At 37.7% G+C, this 13,548-nt stretch overlaps 1 protein-coding gene across 3 annotated transcripts in view; it reads left to right on the top strand.

Moving 5' to 3' along the window:
- The window catches only part of LOC127412574 (iduronate 2-sulfatase-like), a 74,707-nt gene extending 62,684 nt beyond the window's left edge, over positions 1–12,023 (top strand). The window contains exons 9-10 of one of the 3 annotated variants that reach the window (XR_007892454.1): positions 2,391–2,540; positions 11,522–12,023. Coding sequence is in view for 2 of the 3 variants with exons in the window: in XM_051649037.1 (XP_051504997.1) it covers positions 807–964 (158 nt within the window). In the remaining variant the exon portion in view is untranslated. The other 2 variants (XM_051649039.1, XM_051649037.1) reach the window with 2 other exon arrangements.
- The last annotated feature ends 1,525 nt before the right edge of the window (positions 12,024–13,548 follow it).

Raw genomic sequence — 13,548 nt, 5'->3', positions numbered from 1 at the left:
CAAGCCCGCAGAGACAGGGCGAGTTGGCTTGCATCAGCAAAATATGTGTTTGGGGAGACGGATGTTCATTATCTTCCTAATACATGCCATTTGTGGGACTTGCATTATGCGGGAAACAGTGAGAAAGTGTCATTCTAATGGCCGAACAGGGCTTCTGCCGAAATGACAATGATGGTACCTGACATCAGACATACACTCATGCTGCTACTGAATTAACCCGACACACCCTTGGTTTGACATGTGAAAAGGGTCTTAATGTGACAGTAATTCCTTAGAGTTTCTCAGTAACTTTTGCCCAATCTTTCTAGTGCGAATTCACAACAGTTGCGATACTTTTGTGTGTTGTATTTCAGCACAAAACGTCTGCTTAATTGGAAACCACCCACAATCCAGTTTAGAAAGGCACTAAATGCACTGAAATAGTGCGCACCACAAGTAATTAAATTAAGTTGTTATCATTATTTTCAGCAAAAAGACATACCTGCTTTCTAGGTAAATTAAGCTCATACATTGCACCTTATTCACAAAACACAATGCAATTAATATATTTGAATTAAATTGTCATATATTTTTGCACTCTATTATTTCTTTTAAATCTGTTATATATATATATATATATATATATATATATATATATATATATATATATACATATAATTTGTATTTATTTATTTATTTATCATTATTATTTAAATAATATTAAATACAGTATGACAGCAAGCAATCGCAAACGACTTCTCTTCAAACGGCATATTTATTGGTCGCTTTTCAGAAATAACATGTTCTTTCTCTCTCTCCAATCCTAGAGCATCTTGGACTAATGAGCACTAACTTCAAAGAAGCATATTTTTCTATTTTGACCTCCTTTTCAAACGACAGCTGGCATATGTCGCATTTCTCTCGCAATTATTTCCATGGAGACACTGTGAAAGGAAACACAAGTACAGACTTTGCTGGCACATAACATGCGCAAACTAAAATTGTTTGGTGAAGAAATGTATCTGTAAAGAGAATTATGATTACTATCTCATCAGCAACATTGTTTTTCACATTCAAGTGTTTGCGAAACACCTTCTAAGTGATTATATTAACATTACAGGAAATGCAGTTCCTCAAGTTTTAAATACTTTTTTGTCTTTTTTTTTTTTTATCTTTGTTGACATATATAATCTCCTTATGCATGTCACCACTATTACACTTTATGATGCATTATTAAGGTGATGAGCGGAAAATGCCATACAGTATTTGTCATGTCCCTGGATGCTACACATTATCTCCTAAAATGGAAAACTGGCAATTTATTCAACAATGTGTATTTGACATGTTTCTTGATTTTTTCCTAATTATAATGTTTCAAACAAAACATGTCTTTTTAGGAATATTCCAGTAACTGGTAGTTAATTTACCTTTTCTTTCTATATTACTTTTCATCCTGTTTACGTAATATCCCTTTAACTAAAAAAGCCAGTTCCTTAATACACAAAGATCAGTAAGTATTAGCAATAGATTTTATGAATTTTGTGATGTTTTGTGGTGTTGTTTTGTATGGCTCTAAAATATTCCATCCTGTTTGATAAAATTGATGGTCAAAAAATATCAAAACTAACTTTATGTTGATACCCCCGTGTAAGCTAACTCTTAATAACTTACTGAGCAATAGAGCTTATGTTTTTATTTGCATGAGTAGAGCAGAAAAATATTTTATTATTATTTATTAAAATGTTAAGCAGTGAATTTTTTTTATTTTGAAATATGATTCATATTTAAAAAAACTTTTGTTCACCAAATCAGTCATGTGGTGTAACCAGCATGTATGTAGGTAACCACTCCTTAAAGTCTTCTCCAGCACATCCCAAAGACTTTCAGCAGGGTTAAGGTCAGAAGTCTGTGGTGGCCAATGCATGTGTGAAAATTATTCCTCATGCTCCCTGAACCACTCTTTCACAATTTGAGCACAATGAATTTTGGCATTGTCATCCTGGAATATGCCTGTGCCGTCAGGAAAAAATCAATTGATAGGATAACCTGGTCATTCAGTACATTCAGGTAGTCAGCTGACTTCATTTTATTGCCACATAATGTTGCTGAGCCTAGACCTGACCAATTGAAGCAACCCCAGATCATAACCATTATTCAAATCCAAACGGCAATTTTTTACATTTTTGGCCAGGCAGTGTATTTAATGACTGATGTCTTCCGGTAGATGTTTTGTAATGCTGGTCATGTGTAATGACACATTATAAATGGGTTTTTCTCTAATATCAGAAGGCTAATAATTTGCAGTACATAGATGCTACACCATAATGTGTGTAACATCCTGCTTTTGTGACAGCAGTGCTCTCACTCGTCTTCCTCTCCTGTGTGTGGATCTTGAGGTTGGTGCCCTTTAGATTGCCATCTGCTCTGATAGGCTGTCATCTTGGATGGTACACGGCCATCTGTTTAGTCTCCACCAAGTCAGGCCATATCCTTGAATGCATGGAGGAGGAGAGGAAAAACAGGACTGATAATGACCTCTGGGGTTTGGAGTCTGGGATGTTGTGAGTGAAGCTACACTGCAAAAATAATTTTCTTAATCAGTCAAGTCATTTTTATTTGTATAGCGCTTTTCACAACACACATCACTTCAAAGCAGCTTTACAGAAAATCATGCATAAAAAAAAAAAAACTAATAGTAATATCTATAATGTCTTACAGTGATCATTGTGTAGTTTGATTAAATATGATTGTAAAATGTATAGGAATTAAATAAATAATAATTGTATTTAGAACCCCTGTGGCAAGGAACACAAAACCCCATAAGATGTTGGTTAATGGAGAAAAATAACCTTGGGAGAAACCAGGCTCACTGTGGGGGCCAGTTCCCCTCTGGCTAAACAACATGAATATAATGCCAATATTAGTTATTTGTGTGCAGTGCAAGTCATGGTTTTGAATTTGTAAATTAAGGAAGCATTAAGGTCCAGTGTTTTAAAAATACAAATAAAATATTTATTTATGAAGTCCATCCTGGATTAACTGCAGAAGTTCACATAGATGCATTGTCCTTTGTTAGTTGGCTGATGAAGGGTTTTGCTGGCAATTAAATGATAGTCAATGTATTCCATTTCAAGAGTCTAGTCCATCAATATACAAAGGCGATGCAGGCAGAGATAAATTAAAAGGTGCATCGCAGTTCAACCTGCAGGTCATTTCGGTAAGGTTCGATGGGGTCCATCCTAAGTCCAAGGTTTAGGCAGTGGCATGAAGTATCCGATGTCTTACAGTTGGAGTTAGCATCAGTTCATCCTCTGAAGTAAAAAAAAGCTGAAGTGATGTCTGGCTAGCACCGGCTGTGGTTTGTTGTCATCTCTCAGCAACACGTAGCAGTGGAGTCCGACACCAAGCGGGAACGGAGCTGGATCTGGCAGGCTCTGGTAACCTCGGGATATGAATCCAAGACATGGAAACAAATAGAATAATATTAGCGTAGATGCCATTAAATTTTATGCAGAGTTATAGATTATGATGGATGTCGGTATTTATATAAATCGGTATTTGTCTTGACAGCAACTTTCCAGATGCAACATTGCACAAGATACTGTAATAAGATACATTTTGAATTAAGTTAGAATTAACCCCGTTGGCAATTTATTTTTATTTTTTTCTTGCTTTAAGCATAAACCTAACTAAACTCAGCAAAAAAAGAAATGTCCCTTTTTCGGGACACTGTATTTTAAAGATAACTTTGTAAAAATCCAAATATCTTCACAGATCTTTATTGTAAAGGGTTTAAACAATGTTTTCCATGCTTGTTCAATGAACCATAAACAATTAATGAACATGCACCTGTGGAATGGTCAGTAAGACACTAACAGCTTACAGACAGTAGGCAATTAAGGTCACAGTTATAAAAACTTGGGACACTAACACCAAAAACACCAAAAGAAAGAAGCCCAGGGTCCCTGCGAGAACGTGCCTTAGGCATGCTGCATGGAGGCATGAGGACTGCAGATGTGGCCAGGGCAATAAATTGCAATCTCTGTACTGTGAGACGCCTAAAATGGCACTACAGGGAGACAGGAAGGACAGCTGATCATCCTCGCAGTGGCAGACCACGTATAATGACACCTGCACAGGATCGATACATCCAAATATCACACCTGCGGGACAGGTACAGGATGGCAACAACTGCCCGAGTTACACCAGGAACACCAATCCCAATCCCTCCATCAGTGCTGAGACTGTCCGCAATAGGCTGAGAGAGGCTGGACTGAGGACTTGTAGGCCTGTTGTAAGGCAGGTCCTTACCAGACATCACCGGCAACAACGTCGCCTATGGGCACAAACCCACCTTCGCTGGACCAGACAGGATTGGCAAAAAGTCCTCTTCACTGACGAGTCGTGGTTTTGTCTCACCAGGGGTGATGGTCCGACTCACGTTTATCGTCGATGGAATGAGCGTTACACCGAGGTCTGTACTCTGGAGCGGGATCGATTTGGAGTTGGAGGGTCCATCATGGTGGCGGTGTGCCACAGCATCATCGGACTGAGCTTGTTGTCATCGCAGGCAATCTCAACGCTGTGCGTTACAGGGAAGACATCCTCCTCCCTCATGTGGTACCCTTCCTGCAGGCTCATCCTGACATGACCCTCCAGCATGACAATGCCACCAGCCATACTGCTCGTTCTGTGCATGATTTCCTGCAAGACAGGAATGTCAGTGTTCTGCCGTGGCCAGCGAAGAGCCCGGATCTCAATTCCACTGAGCACGTCTGGGACCTGTTGGATCAGAGGGTGAGGGCTAGGGCCATTCCCCCCAGAAATGTCCAGGAACTTGCAAGTGCCTTGGTGGAAGAGTGGGGTAACATCTCAAAGCAAGGACTGGCAAATCTGGTGCAGACCATGAGGAGGAGATGCACTGCAGTACTTAATGCAGCTGGTGGCCACACCAGATACTGACTGTTGCTTTTGATTTTGTTCAGGGACACATTATTCAGTTTCTGTTAGTCACATGTCTGTGAAACTTGTTCAGTCTATGTCTTAGTTGTTGAATCTTTTTATGTTCATACAAATATTTACACATGTTAAGTTTGCTGAAAATAAAAGCAGTTGAAATTGAGAGGACGTTTCTTTTTTGCTGAGTTTTACAATTTGTAATGTTAATGTAAAAAACAAAAATTGCAAAAAAAAAAAAAAAAAAGGTAAGAAAAATAAGAAAGTATATTTTCTGGAAAAAAGTCTTCTAGTCAATTAAATATATCTAGTTTAAATGATTTTAATGAATTTAGATATTTTATTGGAAAACAAGACAAAAACACTGATTAAGATTTTTTTTGCTATGTCTGCTTAATGAGAAAAGAGAAAATAAAAACTGCCAACCTTGCTGATAACAATATTAAAAATAGGATGAGAAATTAGCTTGACTGATTTCCTGGGGCATAGTTCAATTGGTTAAGGCACTTGAGCATGTTAACTGTGATAAAACAGTCATATATCACTTACTTTTAAGGCACAACGACCCACTTGTCTTTAAACAAGGGCTGTAAAAATTACATCATTGCATTACATACCCATGATGAAATTGTCTGAAATGCCACTATCTAAAAGTCTAATGAACTAATGGAAATTAAGCCTTTTGATGCTGTTGAAAAAAAAAAAAAAAAACAATGTTCCCTGAGAGTTGTTTAATATATCAAAACAATCTGTACTAAATGTCAGCAGAATAATATTGTTAAAATGAGAATGTATCGTTTCTCACAGTGAAGCTTTTATTTCATGCGGTTAGAGTAATGAAGATAGAAAAAAACCCTGACATTCTTATTAAAATGTCCTATATAGTTTTTTTTTTCATGCTGATCTATAATTATGGTTTCATCAGTTTACAGTAGTGGGCGATTCTTGGCCAGAATGCCCTGCAAAATGGACATAGTGGACCTTTTTTGCAGTACAGCTTGGCAAACAAAGTTTTTAGCTCTGCCACATAAACCTAAAAGCAAGTAATACAATTCTGGTATTTCATAGCACTTACAACACCTTCTATATCTGCATTTATAGTTAGTAGTAAGTCAGTAAGTCTACATTGACTTGCACTCCACTATTGACCTATAAGCAAAGTGAATTTGGACAAAGTACCTACAGGTCAAGGAATTGTTGCGTTGCCCTCTAGAGGGGTTAAATTGCTGGCAAATTGGTTCTTTCTCTCATTAGATGCTATTGACCCATAGTGGCTTTTCTGGCAAATATAATTTCCAATGGTGAGATGGGACCCATTCCCATTTTACACTTAGGACCTTTTTTTCTTTCTGTCCTTAATATTTCATGAATCTGCCTCTAGTTAAGCAAGGAAGCAATAGCATTGCAAGTGTCCACCTGTGTCCATTGAAACCAGGGACTAAAAACGGTTCAAAGAAAAGAAAACGTGAACCAACAGAAACGGCAACAAAGTTTCTTTTAATTGCTCTGGAGTGAAAACTTTATTTTTAAATGCTGGTAACTGGTTAATAACCGGTTAATTTCGTTCCGATAATTTTTTCATGAAACCAAAGACCATCCTTTTTCCATACAAAGATGAATAGAGATTGGGACTGAACAATAACATCTAACATTTCCTTTTGTGTTCCACAGAAAAAAGAATGTAATACAAATTTGGAAAAACATGAAGGTGAATGAATGACGGATTAAATTTTTTTTTTTTTTTTTTGGAGTGAACGACCTAAATTTAGAGTTAATGTTCTAAATTATGCTTGTGGCAAATGTTCTCACATTCTGCATAGTCTTAAAATTCTTGTGCCAAAAGTAACATCAACTATATTTTCTGAAAATGTAAGTCATCATCACAGTAGGTGATCACCCAAGAGGTATGCACTCTTGAATTTGATTGATCCAGGAATGTCTCAATTTCTAGCAGTTTGGCCTGTCAAGTTAATGCCCTTGCTGAGATTAAAGAAAGTCATGCTAATTGTAATCTTAATATATTTTGGAAAGTTGAAGCAGGGTTTGTTAATAATAACCGTACAAATCAACCTGAAAAATTTCTTGTGGACTAATATTCATTGGATGAGTGAGTTCTGACAAGATTTGGACTGGGAAAAGATGTGTGAAAGTGTAATAGGATATGTTATATAAATATAAAAAAGAAGTAGTCACTTTGCAGATGTTTATATTAATTCATTTCAGTGATATATAACCTCCTGCAGCCCTTTGTGTTTTCATTCTCCATATGAATGCATCATGCAAGTACTATTTCTCATATTTTTTTAAGGGGTAATTGGTTTGACGTTTTGAGGTTGTGGGTTACCAAGCTGTTGGAACAGCTTTATATTGCCTGTTTTGGATTCAAATGTTATGTGATTACTGGATGGCTTTACTGGAAAATGTTTCCTTAAGTGATCACTCTTTGAGGTCTGGAAGAGAGGAGGTTTGCTGGGGTGAAGCTTTGTTATTGCACACAGTAACTTTCTCTGTAATCTATTAGGCTGACTCAGTGGTCTAGTAGTGTCTGAGGAGGTGGGCATACTGTGAATTTATGAAGATAACTCAGATAACCGCTCTGTAAGATTGTGGTGAGAAGATTGCTATTCTGAGATGCGAATTGGCACATGGAGGGGAGGGGAGAGGGGGCAGGGGGCACGCTTCTGTCTGGGGGGTTCAATGCAATTATGTCAAATGTATAAAAATTTTTTTTTTTGCCTTTTACTGCTGTCGGTAGTGCCTATTTCTTATGATATATCAAATCATTTCAATTTATATTTATAAGTAGGAAACATTTTCACTATACACAGAAAAACACATTATAGTACACAAATAACAAATAACCATTTATTCTTAAGTAGGCTATACACCGATCAGCCATAATATTAAAACCACCTGCCTAATCTTGTGTAGGTCCCCCTCGTGCCGCCAAATAGCACCAACCCGCATCTCAGAAAAGCATTCTGAGATGCTATTCTTCTCACCACAATTGTACAGAGCGGTTATCTGAGTTACTGTAGACTTTGTCAGTTTGAACCAGTCTGGTCATTCTCTGTTGACCTCTCTCATCAACAAGGCGTTTCCATCCGCAGAACTGCCACTCACTGGATGTTTTTTGTTTTTGGCACCATTCAGTGTAAATTCTAGAGACTGTTGTGTGTTAAAATCCCAGGAGATCAGCAGTTACAGAAATACTCAAACCAGCCCATCTGGCACCAACAATCATCCATGCGATTATCTAATCAGCCAATCGTGTGGCAGCAGTGCAGTGAATAAAATCATTCAGATACGGGTCAGGAGCTTCAGTTAATGTTCACATCAACCGTCAGAATGGGTAAAAAAAAAATGTGATCTCAGTGATTTGGACCGTGGCATTTTTGTTGGTGCCAGATGGGCTGGTTTGAGTATTTCTGTATCTGCTGATCTCCTGGGATTTTCACGCACAACAGTCTCTAGAATTTACTACGATTGTGCCAAAAAATATCCAGTGAGCTGCAGTTCTGCGGATGGAAATGCCTTGTTGATGAGAGAGACCCCCCCCACCCTCTAGAACCACCCCTGCTATAGAGTTTACCACACACACATAATATATTGATTTTTATTTATTGATTGCTGCAGACATGGACATGTATATCTCAGAAGTGACCTATAACAGGTTTTGAGGTCAAGAATATGATTATTTGTTGACAACCAAAGTCACAATCTAATTAAATGGCAGAACCAAAACAATTAAGCAAAAAAATTTAATATATTTGTGGTATGGGGGGCATGATCATGTGTCGGTCTACGACCCAGGTGACGAGCCTTACCACTCTCCCTCTCCCGCAGACCAACACATGACCACACCCCCATGCCACAATATTAATTAAATGCCAAAAGACAACATAGTAGGAAAAGCTTGGCCTATATAAAAAAAGTTCCTCATTTGAACTTTTCTCAGTGTATTTTTAGTGCAATTATGATGATTATTCAAGCATATTTATATATTATTTAGTTATATTATCTCCACCATTTTTATGATATTTACATTTATATTTATGCATTTGGCAGACGCTTTTATCCAAAGCAACTTACAGTGCACTTATTATAGCAACCTGGAGTTAAGTGCCTTGCTCAAGGTCACAATGGTGGTGGCTGTGGGGATTGAACTGACAACCTTCTGCTTACCAGTTCTGTGCTTTAGCCTACTACACCACCATGATACACTTGGTGCTGTAGAATAAAACATTTATTGAACAACCCTCAGTGAGCCAAAAAACAGCCCTCTAGTCTGAGCCCTTTTGGAATTGCATTTCTTTTTTCAAGATAGGTCAAAGTTTTATTTGTTAAATGTGCAACATAGCAACAGCGGTACTAGTTGAAAATGTCTTATTCTACAAGCTACCATTTAAAAAAAATACATTTTAAATAATAATAAAAAAAATAATATAAAGAATTAGTAAATAAAGTAGTATTATAAGTAAAAGAACAAACTGCAATAAAATATTAGCTAAAACAAGTTATATATACGTTTATAAATTAATAAAGTTGAGTGTTTGTGATAAAATATACATTAATAAAGTGGTGTGTACTTGGTGTAAAAAAGAGAGTCGTATTTGTGCTATTAAGCTGATTATGTGCTAAAATGGATGGTGATGCTGCAATGAGCAGTACCAAGGTTGTGTTTACAGCCTTATAGCGTGTGTGGGTGTACTGATGTTAAAAAATAGGCTAGATATATAGAGAGTACAAACATGTAACATAGTTATTACTATGGCCCAATCAGCATCTGCCTCATTACCAAGTGGGCTACACTATAGAGGAAAAAAGAAATTAAGTAGCCTGCAGCGGCTAAGAAGATTATAGATGTTTCTGAAGATACAGACAAATGGGACCACTCCATCTAACTTGAAAGAAGCAGAGAGCTGTTTCATGCTGAAGTAGAAGGACTTTTTGAGATCAATAAATTCAGAGCAATCTCTCTCCTCAGCATGAAAGGCAAGATCTTCTTCTCAGTAATGACTCAAAGAATGACCTCATGACTGAGAATGGGTATAGTGACACCTCTATTCAGAAGAATGTTATCCCAGGCTGCTTGGAACAGACACTCTTGCACATTGGCATTCTTAACCAGATGATCTAGGAGGCCAAAGTAAATAAAGGTGACCTAGCTGTGGGCTGACTCAATCTGGCCAATCGATCTGCCAAACGGGTCAATCTCACATGACCTAATCTTTGTAGCAATGGACTGTAACTGTCATCACATTTAGTGAATGGTCATCCCTGACTTCAGAAGTATCAGTTTTGTAGCTTGGACAGTTTCAGTCACAGTGGTAAGGTTTGTAAAAGGGAATACTAACAGACTGCACAATTTCTTCACTTGTTTCCATCATGAAATGAACCTCCTCAATACATCAGGAAAGGACAACATTAGGCAAAAATGGAGTCAGATGTTCACCAACCTATAATAAAAGGCTTCATGTGTTACCTTACTGTACTGTCACTACCCTTGTGCTGGCAAAATGGGTCTACAAGTCCATTGTTGAGGTCATCCAATGTGTGTACAATGACATCCAACCACAGCCAAAGTGTACAAATGGAGGAAGAGGGAGCACCCACTGAGCAAGCCCTGCAGAAGCAGTGGAGGCCCAAAGGAGGTTTAGATGGAGTCATGATATAGTCCTTATGCTACTCACTAACATCTTGAAACAGGAGAGAGAATAAACAAAAGACCCATGTCAAACCATGTTAATGATCCATCAAATACCAAGACCTGATGCAGGACTTTAGTTCTGGTTGAGTTTGGCTGCAGGGGATTTCTGATGTAGTCCTCGTAGAGGATGCTAGCAGGGAAGGAGGAGACAAGCACCTTGTTGGCCATGGATCAGCTGATTAAGTTGGAGATCAGGTGAAGAGTGCAAGCAATTTGGTCACCACTGCTGTCCTGCTAACCAGATTATGTTACACTTCAGAGTGGAAAATGGAAAGTTGAAAGTCGGATACTGATTGATGACATCATCGTCTGTCTGGAAAGGGTCAAAATAATCCTTTAGACATATATACATTTACATACATAGCCAAATATAAACTAAATAGTTTTTGAAGGTTTCATTTAATGAAAACTGGAAACACCAAGATAAAAATGAAAGGTGATGTATGTAACTTTATGGTAAGCCATTCATATGTTGACTTCTTAAAGAGTGTAAGCATTGGCACTGTGGCGTTATCAAAACATTGCTGTTTATTTAAGCACAAAGACCAGCCCGGCAACCAGTCACATCAACCAATGACATTAGTTTAGGGTGGGTCTATCTGTTTGTTTAAACAATGAAATAAGAAGCAATGCTTTATTCAGTGTTTAAAAAGATGGATATGATAAAAAGCCAAACATATCACTCCTAATTGTTCAAATTACATTCCCAGCTAAGTAACCTGAAGGTCCAGAGAATGGTTAAAAATATCCAAACATCAAAACCATTTTTAAGGTTGTTACGTTCTGTAATAATGTGTGCAGTTTTGGCTGAGCTGTCCGGTGTTCTTACTCTCTGTCTGTGTCTGTGGGTGTATCTTCTACTCTGAGTGTGTGCAGGTGCCGCTGATTTGCAGATTGGCCGGTTGTGATTGTGCACCTATAAAATCCCGGTGCTGTCTTTCAGATTCGAGCTACTGTGACTTCGGGCCTGTCACACTCCTCCATGCTCCCCACCAGCCGCCAGACCAATCCCTTGTACGCTCGAGCTGAGAGCAAGTTACAATGTTGCTCTTCAGAATTAGAGTGTTTTCTGAGCTATAGCAGTTACGTTTGTAGGGGTGACCTGCCCTGTTTATTTGATATTGTTTGCTCTGTTTCTGTTAGTGAAGTTAGGTTAGTTTAATTGTATTTTTACTTTCTTCTTACAAGTTAATTATCTTTTTTCTTTCTAGACCATTTTTTGTTTATTATTTTGGGCCAGGGGTCACCCTGAAGCTGAAATACCTACTGCGTATATATTTGATACATCTTTGGAAATCATTACTCTTAATAAAAAACAATATTGGATCTTTGATCACTGTTGTCTGAGGTTCTTGGTCTGATGGTTGAACAGGGAGCACACCTTCCTTCACCTTGTTGCATCCCACCCCTAGGGGATGTAACAAGGTTCAGATTGCATTTTATTTTCATTTTATTTTCATTCCAAATTTGTCAGCATGGTCACATGAAAATTACATGAATGTGGTGACACTTTTCTGCAAAATTATATTAAGTGTTTCATTACATTTACTACATGGCTCTTTGGAATACTATATTCTGATTGGTCAGTGGTGCCATCTAGCAGTCTGATATGTCTGAGTAATAACCGCACACATATGGGGACTAAGTGAAATCAGACCAGTTATCCGGGTATTGCGGGTCCTCTTTCCTACTTCTAGTATCACTCTGTGATCCCTACAAGTAAGCTAATAAAATAATTTAAACCCATATTAATGTTTCATGTCCATTTATGTATTTATTTTATACAGGGTGAAACAAGACCTGAACACCCTGTCTGGGTTTATTTTGCGATAACAACCGGTTGACTGTACATTATCCCTTACCTATCGCGGCAGTTCTGAGGAGAATTGTCCACTGTGTGGCGCTAAAAACGAGTTATATTTTTTCCCAAAATTTCAAAGTTTTTAAGGTCAATGCTCTATCAAGTTATCAATCAACAAAACCTAACTCCCTACCCTAAACCTTAAACCTAACCGATAGTGTCATAAAAATCAAATGTGACAGTAAAAACGCAATTGCTGAAGCAACTAAGCCATTTTATGGTGCTTCTATGACACATTTGGCTCACATGTTGACTCGCATGCTCTTCAGGACACGTATCCTAGTCCTTTGCATCACAAGTGCAACTCTTTATCAGTTGAGCTACCATGCAAATTCATCGTGCCCGAACAAGGTTGTAAATGTAGTTGGTTGTAATACAAACGTTAAAATGTATCACCTCATAAGTCATGCGCTATAGTAAAATTGTCTTGATGTCATAATAGCATTGTGTGAGGAACAGGGCGAAAAGTACCGGTAAGTGTTTATGAACTCACAATCTGCCGTTTTACTCGTGATCTGTGTGAAAGGGAATAAAAGTAATTGTTGTTGTAGTGCCTTTAGTGTTAATTTCACCAGGAAAGTGCTGCATGTACAACAAGCCAAGTTAAAAAAGAGTTTGCAAAAATGTAGGTACGTAGGCCTATAGTAACATGATTTTATGAGACTAGGTTGAAATTTGTCAAGGTTATCCATAAAATGTGGAATGCTTTCAATTGTCAATTACATTTGCAATTTGTAATATCAAAATATTGTAATAAACATATCATTAATATTATTTTTTATATTAAGTTATTGTCACACCTATTTTAATTAAAGAAATACAGTTTTTAAGGTTTTAGATTTAAATGCTAATTTTATCCATCTGAAAATCTGAAAACCACATATAACTTGTCACAAGTGACTTTTATCTCCCACCCGCACCCTGGCTGCAGTTGGCGGGACAGAATCACATTGCTCCTGCCTTGAACCCTAGTTCTGGGGAACAGAACTGGTGTTGAGTTGAGCTTTTTCATTAAAGCTGAGCTGAATGAGCATAATAATGA

The sequence above is a fragment of the Myxocyprinus asiaticus genome, chromosome 22 (genome assembly GCF_019703515.2).
Source record: "Myxocyprinus asiaticus isolate MX2 ecotype Aquarium Trade chromosome 22, UBuf_Myxa_2, whole genome shotgun sequence".
NCBI classification, from domain to species: Eukaryota; Metazoa; Chordata; class Actinopteri; order Cypriniformes; family Catostomidae; genus Myxocyprinus; species Myxocyprinus asiaticus.
The sequence above is the reverse complement of the archived record's forward strand: the minus strand, read 5'-3'. Positions and strand labels throughout refer to the sequence as shown.